This window comes from Zea mays, chromosome 7 (assembly GCF_902167145.1).
Source record: "Zea mays cultivar B73 chromosome 7, Zm-B73-REFERENCE-NAM-5.0, whole genome shotgun sequence".
Taxonomy (NCBI): domain Eukaryota; kingdom Viridiplantae; phylum Streptophyta; class Magnoliopsida; order Poales; family Poaceae; genus Zea; species Zea mays.
The window spans coordinates 22,142,310-22,163,782 of NC_050102.1; the positions used below are offsets into that span (position 1 = coordinate 22,142,310).

The window sequence follows — 21,473 nt, forward strand, 5'->3', positions numbered from 1 at the left end:
TTCCATTCGTTTTCGATTAATTTTCGGCTATATTGGTTCGTTTCCGTAAACCCGTATAACCCAGACCCATTTTCGTCCATGGTTGTTCCGATCCGGCACCCATTTCCGACGATGTATTGCGGGAGCGGAAACGGGAGAAGGGTTTTTCTGTCCGTTTCCGTTCGTTTTCATCGCTACATAAAAGTTGTGCTATTGAGATTCTCGTAATCGCTAAATTGTTCGGAAATCCAGATTCTAAAAAAACTTTTCATGAAAAAAATTGTTCCAAAGAGACCCTATATCAACTAACAAGTAACAAGTGTGGTACCTGGTAACATAAATAGGGCAGCCGTGATTGATCGTTTGTTACATTATTGTTACTGCTATGGTGTTGTTTGGTTCACAAGTAACGTAAATAGCAATAGTAATAATTCATACTAGAGTACCAATATTAACAAGTTTGAATAGTCCAGTATCAATTTCCAGTGTAGTATCTGATTTGTGTTGGACTTAAATAAATATGGTTTAACGTTATCAATTACTTATCACATTACAAATACGTAAACCAAACATCATTTATAAAGTAACCAGTGAGTGCTAGAAACGTTTCCAATTTAAATGCCAGAGCTTGAGAACAGTTTCCTCTTTCAAAAGAAACGTCATCGTGAAGTTTTTGCCGGTGTACAAGGACAGGAAAATGTGTTTCGAAATTTAGGAAATGCTAAATACCACCGTTACTGGATATCATTTTTTCATTAATAATGTAATGCTACCCAAAAAAAAGTAACGGTCTTTGGCAGATTTTTCATACGGTCGGCCATGGGCCCAAGCTACACTCGGAGCCAAGTGGAAAAATGCAGAACTCCGTTGCTAGCCTCGTCAGACTTCCTCAACCTGTCAAAGAATGTTTTTACATGATGTTACGCATTACCAATCCGAACAAGAACAATGGAAGATTTACTAGTGAGGAACCCTTGTGCGTTTCAGTCTTCCAGGCAAACAAGGACGCCTTTTCGCATGATCAAAATATTATTGTCGCTGGAACACAACAGTAAAAGACACTGACAACACATGAAGAACGATTTCAGGAGAAACCAAGTTTGTTTTCCATCTTTTAAGACTATGTGGTTGCTTAGACAAATTGCCCCTGATTATTGTTTAAATTTTACAAATTAAAAAATGTGGAGCCACTAGCCAAACACAACAAATTTAAAACAGAGCAAGGACCCGATGGCTGTGCATGTGCTTGTGAAACAAAGTGATCCAGTTCATTTGGTAGTCAGAACGAAACTTCAAATTTAATAACGTACCTGGGGAAGATTCATTAACTCCAAAACCGCCTTAGTTGGAGTTAACTCATTATCAATTATCCGTGCCACCGCTGTCAATACCGGCATTTTGACCTTGTACTTCTGCGCCAACGCAATGACAGCCCCAGCAGTTGATACGCCTTCAGCAACCTAAACATGTAGACAAATCCACTAACCACAGGTTACACAGATGAGTAGGTGACACCCTGTGCATAAACTGATGCCATGGGAGGAATTCTGCACACCTGATTCATAGAACCCATGATTCTGTCAAGCTTTTCACCAGAACCGAGGCGTAGTCCCACTGTTCTATTCCGCGAAAGGTTGACGAAGCATGTGAGCATGATGTCACCGGACCCAGACAAGCCAGAAAGAGTGGTTGGCTTTGCTCCCATCTTCGTCGCCAACCACCGTATCTCTGAACAGCCTTGGGCAACAAGGGCAGCCATACAGTTGTTCCCGAGACTCATGCCTTCCACTATACCTGCAGCTATTGCAAGAACGTTCTTCAGGGCACCTGCGATTTCTACTCCTGTAACATCACTGAAGTATCATAGGTCACATTCAAAATATTCGCCTATTGTTTTCTCAGTATCACAGGTCGCTGAAGTACAAAACTGTCATGATCAAAATAATCTCTACTAACCTACCTCCTAAATCCTAATGTGTACAAAATCATAAATAGTTAACAGTGGAAGAAACGTTCATCACACTTCTTTATGTTGGTATGATATATTATGTATAGCCTATTAGTTGGGCTAGTTTTAGCTGGACAAAAGTTTCTCAAGCAACAGAAATTCCCAAGATATTGCTCCTAAGACTAGTATTGAACTGCGTGGTAGTAACTAATTTGAAACAAGGAAACCTATTTCTTATGCTTAGCTGTTGAACGTACTAGTTGCAAATTATTGAATGTTCTGGAATATTCAGGTAGTAACACAGTCACTTTTCCCTTGTCTTAATAGTTCAGAAACTATTGTCATGCCCCTGAATATAAACTGTAAGAAATTTTCTCTCTTTCTCATACATAAAAAACCAAATAGTAAGAAGAGCAAAAAAATCTGTGTTTCATTTCGTTCACGCATCTTCCACCTCATCTTCTTTCTCAGTTTTAGTAAATACGAGCCTACATGGCATGCATTTTTGCATTCGTGCAGTTGTAGCTTGTTGTATCTTCTGTGATGAACTCATGGAGCTAGGCAATTTTACCTTGATGTGCTTATCCTCAAATTTGGGGATGCTAACAGTTGTTGAACAGAACTTGCCAACTTGTTGTCTTTGGATGCCACCACCATTGCTACAATTAAAAGTTGAATGACAATAAACTTCAGTCCAAATTGAGAGATTCCAAGTGCTTGATGAAAGAAAGAAATTCAAAGACTAGTGAGCATCAAACACTAGAGGAATAGCTTGCACAATTGCATAGCTGGATTTTAAAATACAGTTGTATTTGTTGTACCATTCTGATACCAATGGTTACAAATACAGCTCACGCCATTTTTTGTTATGTTTTCAAGAAGAAGAAAAAAAACAGTAGCTAAAATTACAGTTGCATTTGCCATACAACATACAGCAAAAACTGGACCAAAAAATATAAGTAGTGCAGAAGCTCTGTTTCCGCTCTTGATTATTGAGAGTTTGTTGGAATTCGTTTTCTTTTCTTTTCTCGGAATTTTCTGATTGTTATAGGGTTGTTTTGGTGTCTTCAAACCCATCGTTTGTTCTTTCATATATAGATATGTGAAGAAGTTCAAAGGAATACAGGTACAAATAACTCAGCATCAACATTAAGCTTGAAAAAAAAGTGACAGCAGGTTAACAATATTAATGATATCAACAGACCTGTAGGCAATTTGTTCATTAACTCTACAGCAAATGATGGTCCTGACAGAACAACAAACGGTTGGCGGCGATTTCCCAATGCTCGTGGGATGATTGTAGACATTGTCCGAAGGGTATTGAGTTCCAGCCCTTTGCTAAGTGATATGAATGGCAACTTTGGATCAACATGTGTTGAAATACTTTCAAGAAAGGATGAACTGAACTGCCACAAAAAGTAAGAGAGTCAAGAGGACTAAATGTCAGCAACGAGCATAATGCTTCGTGAAGAACCGTGAATACCTGAACCGGAACAGCATGGAAGCAGAAATCAGCTCCTGCTAAAGCATCAGCAGCACTAGTTGTTGCGACGATATTTTCTGGCAATCTGTGTTCTGATAAGTACTTGCTGCAGTAAAAAGCCAGAAGCTGCAATTGAGATACATTCACCGAAAACAGTTTCATGATGAGGCCACTCTCTGGGTATGCATATAAGATGTGCATCTGAAGTCGGATTTAGATGATAAAATAAAATCATATGGAAGTGGACCAAAGATGGAAAGTACAGTACCAAATCGGCCTATAGAGCGCGACCCTACAGCACCTTCCGTATGTACAAACCGACATTACTTGCCGTGAGCAGGCAGAGAACAAGTGCAAGTTGTTCGGGGATGGCCTCATCAGGACGCATGTATTCTGAGGAATGCAAATAGGATGCAGCACAAATTGATGTATGCTAACGGCTAAATGCACACAGCAAATAAAACTAGTTTTCCAAACCGGAAACGTGGCATTGCCTAATTGGTCATAATAATAACAGGATGATATCACTAGGTCACTAAGGTCATCAGACAACGTGCCCTGTTCGTGGATAATCTGAGCATCTATTCGTTCGAGATGATTTTTAAGTGCTATTCTACCTCATGGATCGAGAAAACAAAGGCAGCAGAGGTTACCAACCAATTGACATGTGCGTTGTTGATGGACCGGCAGATGTGGTCGTCCCTGAGCAGCATGGCCACCTCGAGATCGGCCTTCTTGGCCGCCACGTGAGCGGCCATGGCCGTCCCGAACGACCCGCCCCCGAGAACCACCACCTGAAAAAGCAAAGACTCGCCATGCAGCCCCTCTCGATCAGATCCAGCAAAGGAAGAAGCGACCCTCCCAAGCCCACACATAGAGGGTGCGAGCGAGTCTACCTTGCGCGTGGTCTCGAGGACGTCGCTGCGGTTGCGGCGGCGCCAGGAGCGGGACCACCGGACTAGCTTCTCCCACGCGACGCGCACCGCGCGGCGCCGGTCCCTGCGCCCGCTCCTGCGTGGCGCGCCGTCGTCGTCGGCATCGTCGTCGCTGGAGTCCTCGTCCTCCGGTAGCGGCACGGCGTCGGTGGCGCCGGTGAAGCTGGGTGGAGGGCGGCGGGCGGCGGCGGCGAGGCGGTGCCGAGGATTCGGGGTGGAGGGAAAGAAGACGGCGGCGGCGGCGGCCATTGGGAAATGGAGAAAGAACAGTCTCGCGCGGGCTTGTTGTTTGTTGATTGTTATCTTATCCGTTCCCGGCTTCCCGCCTTGTGCTGCTTCTCACTCTTTCTTCATTCCACTCGGCTCGACGCTCGAGCGATTTGGAGTCTTCCGGCCAATACAATGACGACACGTTGTCTTTCGTCCTCGTGAACTGCTCCTTTGGTAGGGTTTCCAACTGCGCGCCAGGTACAACAGTACAGTTTGATACTTTGATGGGTTTAGAAGAAAGATGCTTGGAGGCACATGATGGGTTTGGTAAGAGTAATGGACGCACACCCACCACGGTGGTGAAGATTAGGGCACGTTCGGTTTCGAACTCGTGGACAACACAAATTCAAACGCGAGACATTTCATTTTGAACACAACTATCGACTTCTCTAGCTTGTTTGGCATGGTTCTCTAGTGCAAAACTTTAAAGGAGAAGCTAACAAACATTTTGCTGCTCACTGGTAGTGAAACAAGGGAGACTAGACAGAATGTACATTAGAAAAAGGGGGAAATGAATTTTTTGAAGTATGAGCTTGTTTAATTGTCTTCAATTTCTAAGAATCGGCTGAAAATGGCTAACATGTAGTGCGGGTGCGGCAAGTATGGTCAGGCTCAGGCAAGCAGCAAAAAAAAAAAAAAAACAAAAAAAATGCTACTCTACTATCGCATGTTACACTGTCTGGCGACTCCGACAGTTTCCTTCTGCTTTCATCCTCCAGTTTCAGGAAATTGCAGTTCAAGTATGATTTGATTTGCCACACGGCACAAAACAGATTTCCATAAGCCAATGGGATATGGGTATAGAAACATGAGTAAAAAGGTAAACACAAATCAAGAATAAACTCGGCTCTTCATGATTTGCATTAAAACCAGACGACAGCACCATAAACAAAAAAAATTCAGATGTCCAAATTGTTCATACATATCCTCTTCGGCTCTTCTAGTAAAATGTTCTAATCTCCTAGGCAAGCCCCAGATGCAAAAGCATAATTTTAAGCCCAGGTCCAAATCAAGAGTATCACTGAAACATGTCACACATCTAGTGCGACTTGACATACTCCTGCACTATGTTAAGGCCCTCAGATTCTTCACCGTAGTCCTGATAATTGAAACGAAACAGTGGAATGTCATGTCACCTGCCTAAGGTAAACCAAAATAATTATTTGTTAGTAGGAACGTAGGTGATTGATATGCTACCTTGACGACGACGCAGGAGCAGCCTACAACCTTCCTTGCCTTGCCCTCAGAGTCAATCTTGCAAAGCTGCAAGGGGGCATAAGTGGAGGCTGTTATGATCAAGGTGCAAGTTCATACTGCACAGCATAGTGGAAAATGGCATGCTCTAGAAAATTGAAACATGTCTTAAAGGACTAAAAAGAAAATGTAAAGGCTTGACATTTAAAGCAACTCCAAGAGATTATATATCCTTAGGCCGTGCTCAGAAGAGCGTGCATATGGCCATGCAGAACATCATTTTGCACTGTAGACTGCACTGCTTGCAGAGTAGAGTTTGAAAAAGGGAGTGGTATAGGGAGGCTAGTGGAGACAGCCTTAGAAGGAACACAGATTGTGGTGAAGAAATACACCGTCCAATAGCTTCTCTAACTGGATATCTAAATATAGCCATCCTCTGTTCAGCACTTCTCGCTAGTCAAATATGGATGGTGAGGATATCTCTCTAGAGTGTACATAAGATAAAGAAAAGATGTTGAAGAATAAAAATATATAGAAAACTATTTTTATTCAAATGACTCTAAATGATGATTTAGAAAGTAAATTTTAGAAAGACACATAGAGATGCTCTTACAAACGATAGTAAACTTTCCCCTATCAAGCATAACTTAAAGCATTGGAAGTTATGAAATGAATGTTCAAATGAGTAATCCAGTAACACTATATAGGCAGCAACAATCATACTATGTAAAAAGCAGCACAAGTTTTAGAGAAAGAGACTCTTAACTCACCCCGGCCCACTCGCCAAGAGTCTTAGCGGCAGGAACAGTGACCAGGTGAACATTGTGCTCAGCGCAGAGTGCCTTCACCAACTTGACGTAATCTGGCTGGTCACAGTCCTCAGCAAGCACGCAAAGCTGAGCGGCGTGCTTCTCGATGGCCTTGGCAGCCTCACGGAGACCCTTCACAAGACCGTCATGAGCACTTGACTTCTTCATCACGAGCTGCAGAGCAGTCATCAAGTCCATAGGCTCCCCAAGAACTGGGGTTGGTGCCTCAACCGCGACTGGGGCCTCCTGTTCACTGCCAAACCAGAATTTGGTGAATTGACAATGCAGGAGCAAAAAGCAATAACTATAACAAACAATTTTGCAAAGGCTAGATGAGTATCAACATATACCGCACCAAGATGAAACATTTCAATACTAGTAGTACTCAGTAATTGGGAGGCTCTAGTGCTTAATAAGCAACAGGACATAGGTAAGAAGCCAGCAGAACTTAAAAGCATATAAAGTGAGGTTCGTTTTTACAGTCTTTGATATGCTGATGATGATGATAAATTAATAACAACAATCAATTGAGACAGAAACATTCATCTCTCAATTAAGTACATAGATAACGCAAACCACAGAAAAATACACCTAACTAACAACACAATTAACCATCAAAACCTCAGTTCGGTTTGGTCAGCAGGACATTTAGCATGAAAACATTGGAAGCTTGAATTGCACACTTTTGATCCAACAATGTGTTACGAATGCACTTAGATTCCAGAGCACAAATAGTGATGAACATGCCTTTACCAAGTTTGGCCCAGGGAAGACAGCATAGTAGCAGGATAATCATTTCATCCCAATAGTAGCGCAACTAATCTACCGAGCTATTAGTATATTGGTACCCCTACCCGTAACAATTACGGAAAACACGCATCAAGCAGAACGATTCTAGCGTCATACCAATCCGGAACTAAAATTTCGCTAACCGGACCAAGATCCCTGAAACGAGCATGGAAAAGATATCGGTTGGGAGACTTACGCCATCTTCCGCGCTGTGAAGGGGTTCCTCGGCGGCTGCGAAGGGAGATCTGGATCAGGCAAGAGAAAAGTCAGTAGCGATTAGTGAGGGAGACGGGAGGAAGAACAAACGAGGCGAGGGGAGCGCGCCGCCACCTGCAGAGAGGGAGCACCGGGCGGCTGCTAGGGTTTTGGCTAGAGGGTGTGAGACAGGTGGGAGAAGGCGGAATTATAAGTGCCGGGCTGCCGGCTCGTCGAGCCAGGCCTGTATAGGCCTTTGTGGGCTAAATATAGCCGGACCTGTATGGGCCTTTATTAGTCCGAGCGAGCAGCTCTCCTCGCCATCTGAGGCCGTAAAGCCGTGTGCAGCAACGGCCGTGCTGAGGTTCGGCGACTGCCGCGCATGGTTAACTTTCTTGTGCCTTAGGCTTTTCAAAAAAATATTGTGCAATTTAAATCCTAATCAGTAGTATAACTTCACCTAACTAGATAATGATGTGATACGAAGTTTTGTACCCTAATTTCCAATACTATACACTAGCATAATAATTTTAAGAATGCAAACACTTAACTTGAATTGCTCAAGAGTAAATATATGTAGTACTAAGGTAAGGATTAGAAGACTACTCAATGTTTTACCGAGGTTTTAGAGAGCCGACATTCCCCCACTGATCCTCGTTGTAGCACCGACGTAAGGGTGTTGCTCCCTCTTAGCGCGTGTTAAGAGTATCGTCCTCCTCATCATCCACTGTATAGGTGTGTGCTAACTTTTCATTTTGATTCAATAACCATGCCCCAAATTTCTGAGTGGAACTCATTATGAGTTTGGGCTTTGGAGATGGCAGGTCGAGAAAGAAGACACTAACGCACTACATGTAGCCGACTTGAATATAGAGATACAACAGGTTATGTGCAGTTGTGCCATACTTGTCGAACAGACGTATCCTTACAATTAAGTAGTCATTCCCGAATAGGTCAGGATTTTGTTCTCGGCCCCAACATACAGTTGCCACGCTACATTGCCTAATGAAGTACTCAAGCTAGACCCAAATGATTGATATGATTTTCTAGCTCCTCCTCCTCTCTTTTTTTTTGTTTTTGTTTATGTAAACTAGAAGTGAAAAAATGGTGAGTCTAATGTTTGTGTGAGGGAGAAGGGCCAACGTGTGGAGCTAGTAGATGATGGAGAAAGTCATGAAGGACTTCATGTAGAAATTGATCGATGGACACATTTTGAGAGGTAGGTTTGAAAGTGGTAGCATCATTAAATATTGGCGAACACATGGTGCAGAGAGAAAGTTCATGTGTTTAGGCCGGGACCCAACCAAACAAGCTTCACCTCAGTTAGACCTAGGATGGATAAGGTACATGTGTTGATATTTGACTGCACACACAAGATATTCTGCTACTCTATGACTGCAATGCGTCGGGCGAAATTGTTCGTGTCCTGCAACTCTTCAACTTGTAATGGGATCATGCTCGTAAGACAGTCTAAACCTCTAGATTCTTATCCGGTCGGCCAATAATTTTTGTCCCCACCAATGGATCGAGTTGGAACAAGGTAGCAATCCAACTAGAGCCTTGTTCGTTTACATCGGATTGCACCCGGAATCGTTCCGGCTAATCAAAGTTTATATAAATTAGAGAAGCAATCCGGCTCGGAATTGTTCCGACCCATCAATCCGACACAAACGAACAAGGTCTAGATGTTGCTCAGAGTCATACCACGCACAGATGTGAGGTTTATAGTGGCAACGTTAGCGATAAAAAGGATTCAACATGTACTACGTATTACATGAACCATAAAATAGGTATTCGATATACAGTTAAGTCATACGCAAAATAAAAATTATTACTTCAAGATTCATTTTAAAATCCAAACTTCGATGGTTCCCTTTTCTCGCCTTCTAGTGTATGCCTCCCTTTGACTGTCCAACTATCACTAATCTCTTGTAGCTCCCTCCTCGGCAGGAAAATCAAGGTGACTACAAATCCAAAGGATGTGCTGATGATGTGGATGCACCCATCAAAGGGGTGACAATGTTGTAGATGATGTCCTCGTTGTCCCAGTCTGAGTTCGCTAAAATCTCTTCATCCGAGGCAACGTTCGAATGGAAGCTCCGGTGACCCTTCTTGGATGGTCACTAGATTTTCCGAATGAATGTCTGGCCACCTCAGCAAGCGCCTCTCTCAAACCAATTTTTAAAGCTACTAACTCTCAAAGTGTCCCATAGGACAATAACACCTTTAAGCATTGATTAGTATTTTCAAAAATATTTTCTCTTGCTTCCTCACCATGGCACTAGATTTAACGAATATTGTAACACCTCGTTCACTCTCTATCGGCGTTTCGTCCCCGGGGTCCCTGTACCGACGAGTAAAATTGCGCTGCGTGCCCCAGCCTAGATGGGTTGGCGCGAGATGGAACACAAAGGGGGGAAAATGCGGCTCGTGTTATCCTGCGCCAGAGTGGGTGCGCTTGCAGTAGGGGTTACAAGCGTTCGCGAGGGAGAGAGGGAGTCCCGCGCGACCACCTCCCGTATGAGGGTCCTGACCCTTCCTTTTATAGATGCAAGGAGAGGGTCCAGGTGTACAATGGGGGTGTAACAATATGCTAACGTGTCCGGCAGAGAGGAGCCGGAGCCCTATGTAGATGCCAACTTGGCTGTCGGAGAGGTGCTAGAGCCCTGTGTACGCGGTGTCGTGGCCGTTGGAGGAGCGTTTGAGCCCTGTAGAAGCACAACTGTCGGGGCTGTTGGGACCTTGCTGACGTCTCCTTGCTTCCGTAAGGGGTTGAGAGCCACCATCGTCATGGACGCACGCGGGGAGCCATCATTACTTGTTACCGGGGCGAGCCTGGATGGGACGCCGGTCTTGTTCCCCCGTAGCCTGAGCTAGCTAGGGGTAGGGTAATGATGTACCCCCTGCGGCGTGGTCGGTCCGAGCCCAAGGTCGGGTGAGGCGGAGGCTCCTCCTGAGGCCGAGGCCCGGGTCGGGCGAGGACGCGACTCCTCCCGAGGTCGAGGTTGAGGCCGGGCCCTGTGGTCGGGCGAGGCGGAGACCACCTTCCGAGGTCGAGGTTGAGGCCGAGCCCTGGGGTCGGGCGAGGCGGAGACCACCTTCCGAGGTCGAGGTTGAGGCCAAGCCCTGGGGTCGGGCGAGGCGGAGACCACCTTCCGAGGCCGAGGCGGGGGCCGAGCCCTGGGGTCGGGCGAGGCGGTGACTTCCTCCTGAGGCCGAGGCCCAGGGTCGGGCGAGGCGGAGCTTCCTGTTGCGCCTGAGGCTGGACTCAGCTGCTGTCAGCCTCACCCTAGCGGGTGGCACAGCAGTCGGAGAGGGGCGAGCGACGCTGTTTTCCTGTCAGGTCAGTCAGTAGGAGGGCGAAGTGACTGCGGTCACTTCGACCTTGCAGACTGAGGCACGCGTGTCAGGATAAGGCGCCAGGCGATCCTTGCATTGAATGCGTCTGCGATACGGTCGGTTGGTAAGGTGATTTGGCCAAGGTTGCTTCACAACGAAGCCTGCCCGAGCTGGGGCTTCGGGCGAGTCGAGGGTGCGCCCGTTGCTGTAGAGGCCCTCGGGCGAGGAGTGAATTCGCCTGGGACTACTGTTCTCGCCAAGGCTGGGCTTGGGCGAGGCGAGATTGCGTCCCTTGAGTAGACGAAGCCTTGACTTGAATTGCGCCCATCAGTCTCTGCAGTTTGCGCTGATGGTGATTATCAGCCGAGTTTAGGAGTGTTAGGGGTACCCCTAATTATGGTACCCGACAGTAGCCGCCGAGCCTCAAAGGGAGTGTTGGTACTCGCTTGGAGGCTTTGTCGCACTTTTTTGCAAGGGGACCGGCCTTTCTCGGTAATATTTTTTTCTGGTGGGTGCGCGCGAGCGCACCCGCCGGGTGTAGCCCCCGAGGCCTCGGAGGAGTGGTTTGACTCCTCTGAGGTCTTAATGCCTTTCGTGATGCCTTGGCCGGTCTGGTTGTTCCCTCATGCGATCTGATCGTAGCCCGGGTGCATGGTCAGGTTCCGAGTTTTCAGGCTGGTTTGTTGACATTGTCAACAGTTTGGTCGTAGCCGGGTTTGCGAGAGCAGCCCCCGAGCCTCTGCACGGAGCGAGAGGACGATCAAGGACTGACTCTACTTTTATGATACGCCCCTTCGTCGCCTTTCTGCAAGGAGGAAGGGGGGGGGGGAAAGCGCCATGTTGCCCTCGGAGGGCGCCGAACATGGTGTCTCCAGTGAGTTGCTAACGGGTGATCCGAGTGGACGCCCGTGCCCCGTTCGATAAGGGTCGGCTAGTGGCCCAGAGGCGCGCTCCAAAAGTACCTGCAGGTGATTTGCCGGACCCGGTCCCGTTTTATAGGGTCCGAGGGCTCGATGCCTCCCTCTGATGGGATTCCGTTACAAAATCGATCCTGCTGTTCTCGGAAATGTCCTAGGGTACCTCGGGAGCGTAGCCCAAGCCTCGGCCATGTATCGGACGTACCCAGAGTTATCCCTCGCTCTGCGTGCTCTTGGGCGACTGTCGAACCCTTCTGAGGGGCCAGCCTTCGTACCCCTGATCAGTAGTGGGCGCGGAGCCCGAGTGCTCTGAGGCGGCTGTCGAACCCTTCCGAGGGGCCAGCCTTCGAACCTCTGATCAGTAATGAGCCTGAAGCCCGAGTGCTCTGGGGTGGCTGTCGAACCCTTCCGGGGGGCCAGCCTTCGAACCCCTGATCAGTAGGAGGGCTCGGGGCCCGCTTCCTTCGCGGAGAAGGATCCCTTTCAAAATGTCCCCTTTCCTGGTCCCTGTAGCAAGAGAGAGAAAGGGGAAGAAGAAAAGGATATGAATTTAAACGGTGTGGCGCACCTTTTTTGACGCGGTCATCATGGCGGAGGTGAAACGTCGCCCGCTTCGCCTGCCAAAGGTGTCGTTTGCCCTGCCGTGAAGTTAATGCGACGGGACGGGTGGTTCGCGGGGCGGCCGTTGCGCGAGCCGTTCGAGGGACGGGACACAGGCGCATCGTCTTCACGCCGTGGGAGAGGGCTCCCCTGCTGCTCCAGGAGGGGACGTGAGCCTGCAGACGATTTGACTGCTGCTTCCGCTCGTCTGCTGCCGCCATTACTGCCGGCCCACTTTTGGCCATATCGACCGTCGCGCCTCCTCCCGCGGCTAACTGACCCGTGACCGATGTGCTCGGTTGGCACTGTTGGGCCATGCGCAGGGTTGCCTCGAGTCGTGGCACCGGTTCCGCAGTCGAGAAGGCGCGGCATTGGCGCAAGTGGCGGTGCAGTTTTTCGCATGTAGTAACCGGCGCGCCGGTTACATGACGTGTGGGCCTGGGCCTCCATGCTGGATGCGTCGAAGTCGAAGGGGTGCGTCTCCGTGGTGCGGTTGCACGCCACCTGCATGGCGGTCCGCCCTTTCAACCATTGGTTTCGGTGAGGATGGAGGAGTGCTTGTAACCGCGGGGCGGTTACACGCTCCGCGCGCGACGGTTTGGCTTCTTCTGTTCCGGGCCAACTTGCATGACGTGTGGGACCCAGCCCCCGTGTCGTAGGGGGAGGACCCTGGAGCACGTCGGTGAAGACTTAGTCCGCGACGCCTGAGGACGCGAGTGGGGAGAGCCGCCTTTAAAAAGGGATCGACCCCCCGGGCGGTAGCCATGCCTTCGCACTCCCCTCATGCACCGCATCCTTCCACCTTCGTCTTGTTGTTGGAGGAGCGCAACCTCACGGAGGTGGGCACCCTTCAGCCATCGCTCGGCTTCAAGGATTTTCATCAGGTAGCCCGGCTGCATTCCCTCACCGATGGTCACTGAAAGGGAATTAGGCTCACACCTAGTCCCTAATTAATTTTGGTGGTTGAATTGCCCAACACAAACAATTGGACTAACTAGTTTGTTCTAGTGTATAAGTTATACAGGTGTCAAAGGTTCACAACAAGCCAATTAAAAAGACCAAAGTTGGGTTCAAAATAGAGAGCTAAAGGCATCCCGAAAGGCTCCCTGGTCTGGCGCACCGGACTGTCCGGTGGCGCACCGGACAGTGTCCGGTGCACCAGGGGACCTCGCACAGAACTCCTCAGTCTCGGGAATTTTCAGAAGCCGGACAGTGTCCGGTGCTCTAAGAAGACGCGGCTCTGGAACTCGGCAGCCTCGGGAAATCTCAGCGGCTGCTCCGCTATAATTCACCGGACATGTCCGGTGTACACCGGACTGTCCGGTGTAACAGCGGGGCAATGGCTACTTCGTGCCAACGGTCGCCTGCAACAGCAATTAATGCGCGCCAGAGCGTGCAGGCGTCAGGCACGCCCATGCTGGCGCACCGGACACTCTACAGTACATGTCTGGTGCACCACCGGACATCCAGGCAGGCCCAGAAGTCAGAACTCCAACGATCAAATTGCAACGGCTTTGGTGACGTGGCTGGCGCACCGGACATGTCCGGTGTACACCGGACTGTCCGGTGCACCATACGACAGACAGCCTCCACCAACGGTCATGTTTGGTGGTTGGGGCTATAAATACCCCAACCACCCCACCATTCATTGCATCCAAGTTTTCCAGCTTCCAACCACTATACAAGAGCTAGCATTCATTGCAAAGCACACCAAAAGAGATCAAATCCTCTCCCAACTCCACACAAAGCCTTAGTGACTAGAGAGAGTGATTTGTAGCATTCATTTGAGCTCTTGCGCTTGGATCGCTTCTTTTCTTTGGCATTATTTCTTGTGATCAAACACTCACTTGTAATTGAGGCAAGAGACACCAATTGTGTGGTGGTCCTTGCGGGAAGTTTTGATTCCCAAGTGATTTGAGAAAAGAAGCTCACTCGGTCCGAGGGGGCCGTTTGAGAGAGGGAAGGGTTGAAAGAGACCCGGCCTTTGTGGCCTCCTCAACGGGGAGTAGGTTTGTGAGAACCGAACCTCGGTAAAACAAATCCGCGTGTCACACTCTTCATTTGCTTGCGATTTGTTTTGCGCCCTCTCTCTCGGACTCATTATTATTTCTAACACTAACCCGGCTTGTAGTTGTGATTAATTTTGTAAATTTCAGTTTCGCCCTATTCACCCCCCCTCTAGGCGACTATTAATTGGTATCAGAGCCCGGTGCTTCATTAGAGCCTAACCGCACGAAGTGATGTCGGGAGATCACGCCAAGAAGGAGATGGAGACCGGCGAAAAGCCCACTACAAGCCACGGGAGCACTTCATCGGAAGAGTCCCGCACCAAGAGGAAGGAGAAGAAGAAGGACTCCTCCAAAGGGAAGGAGAAGAAATCTTCTTCACACCACAAAGAGAAGAAGGGGAAATCCTCTTCCCACAAGCAGCATCGGAGTGGGGATAAGAAAAAGAGGATGAGGAAGGTGGTCTACTACGAGACCGATTCTTCATCGGCATCCACCTCCGGCTCCGACGCGGCGTCCGTCACTTCTAAACGCCAAGAGCGTAAGAAGTATAGTAAGATTCCCCTACGCTACCCTCGCATTTCTAAACATACACCTTTACTTTCCGTCCCATTAGGCAAACCACCAACATTTGATGGTGAAGATTATGCTAGGTGGAGTGATTTAATGCGTTTTCATCTAACCTCACTCCACAAAAGTATATGGGATGTTGTTGAGTTTGGTGTACAGGTACCATCCGTAGGGGATGAAGACTATGATGAAGTGGCCCAAATCGAGCACTTCAACTCCCAAGCCACAACCATACTCCTTGCCTCTCTAAGTAGAGAGGAATATAACAAGGTGCAAGGGTTGAAGAGTGCAAAGGAGATTTGGGACTTACTCAAGACCGCGCACGAGGGTGATGAACTCACCAAGATCACCAAGCGGGAAACGATCAAGGGGGAGCTCGATCGCTTCCGTCTTCGCCAAGGGGAGGAGCCACAAGAAATGTACAACCGGCTCAAAACCTTGGTGAACCAAGTGCGCAACCTCGGGAGCAAAAAGTGGGATGACCACGAGGTGGTTAAGGTTATTCTAAGATCTCTTATTTTCCTTAACCCTACTCAAGTTCAATTAATTCGTGGCAACCCAAGATATACACTAATGACTCCCGAGGAAGTAATCGGGAATTTTGTGAGCTTTGAGTATATGATCAAGGGCTCGAAGAAGATCAACGAGCTAGATGATCCCTCCACATCCACGGCACAACTGGTCGCATTTAAGGCGACGGAGGAGAAGAAGGAGGAGTCTACATCGAGTAGACAACCAATCGACGCCTCAAAGCTCGATAACGAGGAGATGGCGCTTGTCATCAAAAGCTTTCGGCAAATCCTCAAGCAAAGGAGGGGGAAGGATTACAAGCCCCGCTCCAAGAAGGTTTGCTACAATTGTGGTAAGCCCGGTCACTTTATAGCTAAATGTCCTATTTCTAGTGACAGTGACAGGAGCGATGACAATAAGGGGAGAAGAGAGGAGAAGAAGAGATACTACAAGAAAAAGGGCGGCGATGCCCATGTTTGTCGAGAGTGGGACTCCGACGAGAGCTCCACCGACTCCTCCTCCGACGAGGACGCCGCCAACATCACCGTCACCAAGGGACTCCTCTTCCCCAACGTCGGCCACAAGTGCCTCATGGCAAAGGACGGCAAGAGGAAGAAGGTTAAATCCAAATCATATACTAAATACGAGTCTTCTAGTGATGATAATGCTAGTGATGAGGAGGATAACTTGCGTACCCTCTTTGCCAACCTTAGCATGGAACAAAAGGAAAAATTAAATGAATTAATTAGTGCTATTCATGAAAAGGATGACCTTTTGGATTCCCAAGAGGACTTCCTTATTAAAGAAAACAAGAAGCATGTTAAAATTAAAAATGCTTATGCTCTAGAAATTGAGAAATGTGAAAAATTATCTAGTGAGCTAAGCACTTGCCATGAGACAATAGACAACCTTAGAAATGAAAATGCTAATTTATTAGCTAAGGTTGATTCTCATGTTTGTAATGTTTCAATTACCAATTCTAGAAATAATAATGATGATTTACTTGCTAGGATTGATGAATTGAACATTTCTCTTGCTAGCCTTAGAAATGAAAATGAAAAATTGCTTGCTAAGGCTAAAGATTTTGATGTTTGCAATGCTACTATTTCCGACCTTAGAACTAAGAATGATATGTTACATGCTAAGGTTGTAGAATTGAAATCTTGCAAGCCCTCTACATCTACTATTGAGCACACTTCTATTTGTACTAGATGTAGAGATGTTGATATTAATGCTATACATGATCACATGTCTTTAATTAAACAACAAAATGATCATATATCAAAACTAGATGCCAAAATTGCCGAGCATAACTTAGAAAATAAAAAATTTAAAATTGCTAGAAGTATGCTCTATAGTGGGAGACGCCCTGGCATTAAGGATGGCATTGGCTTCCAAAGGGGAGACAATGTCAAAATCAGTGCCCCTCCTAAGAAATTGTCAAACTTTGTTAAGGGCAAGGCTCCCATGCCTCAGGATAACGAGGGTTACATTTTATACCCTGCCGGTTATCCCGAGAACAAAATTAGGAGAATTCATTCTAGGAAGTCTCACTCTGGCCCTAATCATGCTTTTATGTATAAGGGTGAGACATCTAGCTCTAGGCAACCAACCCGTGCTAAGTTGCCTAAGAAGAAAACTCCTAGTGCATCAAATGAACATAGCATTTCATTTAAAACCTTTGATGCATCATATGTTTTGACTAACAAATCCGGCAAGGTCGTTGCCAAGTATGTTGGGGGCAAACACAAGAGCTCCAAAACTTGTGTTTGGGTACCCAAAGTTCTTGTTTCTAATGCCAAAGGACCCAAAACCGTTTGGGTACCTAAAATCAAGAACTAAAATTGTTTTGTAGGTTTATGCATCCGGGGGCTCAAGTTGGATACTCAACAGCGGGTGCACAAACCACATGACAGGGGAGAAGAAGATGTTCTCCTCCTATGAGAAAAATCAAGATCCCCATCGAGCTATCACATTCGGGGATGGAAACCAAGGTTTGGTCAAAGGATTGGGTAAAATTGCTATATCTCCTGACCATTCCATTTCCAATGTTTTTCTCGTAGATTCATTGGATTACAATTTGCTTTCCGTATCTCAATTATGTCAAATGGGCTACAACTGTCTATTTACTGATGTAGGTGTCACTGTCTTTAGAAGAAGTGATGATTCAATAGCATTTAAGGGAGTGTTGGAGGGTCAGCTATACTTGGTAGATTTTGATAGAGCTGAACTCGACACTTGCTTAATTGCTAAGACTAACATGGGTTGGCTCTGGCACCGCCGACTAGCCCATGTTGGAATGAAGAATCTTCATAAGCTTCTAAAGGGAGAGCACATTTTAGGACTAACAAATGTTCATTTTGAGAAAGACAGGATTTGTAGCGCATGCCAAGCCGGGAAGCAAGTTGGCACTCATCATCCACACAAGAACATCATGACAAGTGATAGGCCACTGGAGCTCCTACACATGGATTTATTCGGCCCGATCGCTTACATAAGCATCGGCGGGAGTAAGTACTGTCTAGTTATTGTGGATGATTATTCTCGCTTCACTTGGGTGTTCTTTTTGCAGGAAAAATCCCATACCCAAGAGACCTTAAAGGGCTTCTTGAGACGGGCTCAAAATGAGTTCGACTTAAGGATCAAGAAAATTAGAAGCGACAACGGGACGGAGTTCAAGAACTCTCAAATTGAGGGCTTCCTTGAGGAGGAGGGCATCAAGCATGAGTTCTCTTCTCCCTACACCCCACAACAAAATGGTGTAGTGGAGAGGAAGAATCGAACTCTATTGGACATGGCAAGAACCATGCTTGATGAGTACAAGACACCGGATCGGTTTTGGGCCGAGGCGGTCAACACCGCTTGCTACGCCATCAACCGGTTATATCTACACCGAATCCTCAAGAAGACATCCTATGAACTCCTTACTGGTAAAAAGCCCAATATTTCATATTTTAGAGTTTTTGGTAGCAGATGCTTTATTCTTGTTAAGAGAGGTAGAAAATCTAAATTTGCTCCTAAAACTGTAGAAGGCTTTTTACTAGGATATGACTCAAACACAAGGGCATATAGAGTCTTTAACAAGTCCTCAGGACTAGTTGAAGTTTCTTGTGACGTTGTGTTTGATGAGACTAACGGCTCTCAAGTAGAGCAAGTTGATCTTGATGAGTTAGGTGAAGAACAGGCTCCGTGCATCGCGCTAAGGAACATGTCCATTGGGGACGTGTGTCCTAAGGAACCCGAAGAGCCTCCACATGCACAAGATCAACCATCCTCCTCCACGCAAGCATCTCCACCAACCCAAAATGAGGACGAGGCTCAAAATGATAAAGGAGAAGATCAAAATGATGAGCCACCTCAAGATGACAGCAATGATCGAGGGGGAGATGCAAATGATGAAGACAAGGAGGATGAAGAACCAAGGCCGCCACACCCAAGAGTCCACCAAGCAATCCAACGAGATCACCCCGTCGACACCATCCTCGGCGACATTCATAAGGGGGTAACTACTAGATCTCGTGTTGCACATTTTTGTGAACATTACTCTTTTGTTTCCTCTATTGAGCCACACAGGGTAGAGGAAGCACTCCAAGATTCGGATTGGGTGGTGGCGATGCAAGAGGAGCTCAACAACTTCACTAGGAATGAGGTATGGCATTTAGTTCCACGTCCTAACCAAAATGTTGTAGGAACCAAATGGGTCTTCCGCAACAAGCAAGATGAGCATGGTGTGGTGACAAGGAACAAAGCTTGACTTGTGGCCAAGGGATACTCCCAAGTTGAAGGTTTGGATTTCGGTGAAACTTATGCACCCGTAGCTAGGCTTGAGTCAATTCGCATATTATTAGCCTATGCTACTTACCATGGCTTCAAGCTTTACCAAATGGACGTGAAGAGTGCCTTCCTCAATGGACCAATCAAGGAAGAGGTCTATGTTGAGCAACCTCCCGGCTTTGAAGACAGTGAGTATCCTAATCATGTCTATAAGCTCTCTAAGGCGCTTTATGGGCTCAAGCAAGCCCTAAGAGCATTGTATGAATGCCTTAGAGACTTCCTTATTGCAAATGGCTTCAAAGTCGGAAAAGCCGATCCTACTTTATTCACTAAAACTCTTGACAATGATTTGTTTGTATGCCAAATTTATGTTGATGATATTATATTTGGGTCTACTAACGAATCTACATGTGAAGAATTTAGTAGGATCATGACACAGAAATTCGAGATGTCTAAGATGGGGGAGTTGAAGTATTTTCTAGGATTCCAAGTCAAGCAACTCCAAGAGGGCACCTTCATTTGTCAAACAAAGTATACTCAAGACATTCTAACCAAGTTTGGAATGAAGGATGCCAAGCCCATCAAGACACCCATGGGAACCAATGGGCATCTCGACCTCGACACGGAAGGTAAGTCCGTGGATCAAAAGGTATATCGGTCGATGATAGGTTCTTTGCTATATTTATGTGCATCTCGACCGGATATTATGCTTTCCGTATGCATGTGTGCAAGATTCCAAGCCGACCCTAAGGAAGCTCACCTTACGGCCGTAAAACGAATCTTGAGATATTTGGCTTATACTCCTAAGTTTGGGCTTTGGTACCCTCGGGGATCCACTTTTGATTTGATTGGTTATTCGGATGCCGATTGGGCGGGGTGTAAAATCAATAGGAAGAGCACATCAGGGACTTGCCAGTTCTTGGGAAGATCCTTGGTGTCTTGGGCTTCAAAGAAGCAAAATTCGGTTGCTCTTTCCACCGCCGAAGCCGAGTACATTGCCGCAGGTCATTGTTGCGCGCAATTACTTTGGATGAGGCAAACCCTGCGGGACTACGGTTACAAGTTAACCAAAGTCCCTTTGCTATGTGATAATGAGAGTGCAATCAAGATGGCGGATAATCCCGTCGAACATAGCCGCACTAAACACATAGCCATTCGGTATCATTTTCTTAGGGATCACCAACAAAAGGGGGATATCGAGATTGCATACATTAATACTAAAGATCAATTAGCCGATATCTTTACCAAGCCACTTGATGAACAATCTTTTACCAAACTTAGGCATGAGCTCAATATTCTTGATTCTAGAAATTTCTTTTGCTAAACTTGCACACATAGCTCATAAGTATACCTTTGATCATGTCTCTTTCATATGCTATGACTAATGTGCTTTTCAAGTCTATTTCAAACCAAGTCATAGGTGTATTTGAAAGGGAATTGGAGTCTTCGGCGAAGACAAAGGCTTCCACTCCGTAACTCATTCTTCGCCGTCACTCCGCACCACTCTCCATCTTTGGGGGAGAGAGCAAAAGGACCTCATCTTTGGTATAATCTTCACTTATTTATTTATGACCAAAGGGAGAGAGAGTATTTAAAGGGACACTCTACAGTACATGTTCGGTGCACCACCGGACATCCAGGCAGGCCCAGAAGTCAGAACTCCAACGGTCAAATTGCAACAGCTTTGGTGACGTGGTTGGCGCACCGGACATGTCCGGTGTACACCGGACTGTCCGGTGCACCATACGACAGACAGCCTCCACCAATGGTCATGTTTGGTGGTTGGGGCTATAAATACCCCAACCACCCCACCATTCATTGCATCCAAGTTTTCCAGCTTCCAACCACTATACAAGAGCTAGCATTCATTGCAAAGCACACCAAAAGAGATCAAATCCTCTCCCAACTCCACACAAAGCCTTAGTGACTAGAGAGAGTGATTTGTAGTGTTCATTTGAGCTCTTGCGCTTGGATCGCTTCTTTTCTTTGGCATTCTTTCTTGTGATCAAACACTCACTTGTAATTGAGGCAAGAGACACCAATTGTGTGGTGGTCCTTGCGGGAAGTTTTGATTCCCAAGTGATTTGAGAAAAGAAGCTCACTCGGTCCGAGGGGGCCGTTTGAGAGAGGGAAGGGTTGAAAGAGACCCGGCCTT

At 46.8% G+C, this 21,473-nt stretch overlaps 2 protein-coding genes across 2 annotated transcripts; both read right to left on the reverse strand.

Annotated features, from left to right (window-relative positions):
• Positions 1-624: 624 nt before the first annotated feature.
• Positions 625-4,642, reverse strand: LOC100383152 (Glycerol-3-phosphate dehydrogenase [NAD(+)] 2 chloroplastic). Its single transcript, NM_001361949.1, has 8 exons — positions 4,307-4,642; positions 4,068-4,204; positions 3,411-3,516; positions 3,132-3,333; positions 2,499-2,586; positions 1,535-1,832; positions 1,290-1,439; positions 625-873 (listed from the first exon to the last, which is right to left on the reverse strand). Exons 1-8 carry the CDS (start codon positions 4,592-4,594, stop codon positions 859-861), a joined length of 1,284 nt encoding a protein of 427 aa, NP_001348878.1. The 5' UTR covers positions 4,595-4,642; the 3' UTR covers positions 625-858.
• A 786-nt stretch (positions 4,643-5,428) lies between these two features.
• LOC100282880 (ribosomal proteinS12 (homolog)) lies at positions 5,429-7,814 on the reverse strand. Its single transcript, NM_001155786.2, has 5 exons — positions 7,738-7,814; positions 7,604-7,652; positions 6,580-6,871; positions 5,813-5,878; positions 5,429-5,714 (listed from the first exon to the last, which is right to left on the reverse strand). The coding sequence occupies exons 2-5, from the start codon at positions 7,606-7,608 to the stop codon at positions 5,655-5,657; spliced, it is 423 nt and encodes a 140-aa protein (NP_001149258.2). The 5' UTR covers positions 7,609-7,652; positions 7,738-7,814; the 3' UTR covers positions 5,429-5,654.
• Positions 7,815-21,473: the final 13,659 nt, after the last annotated feature.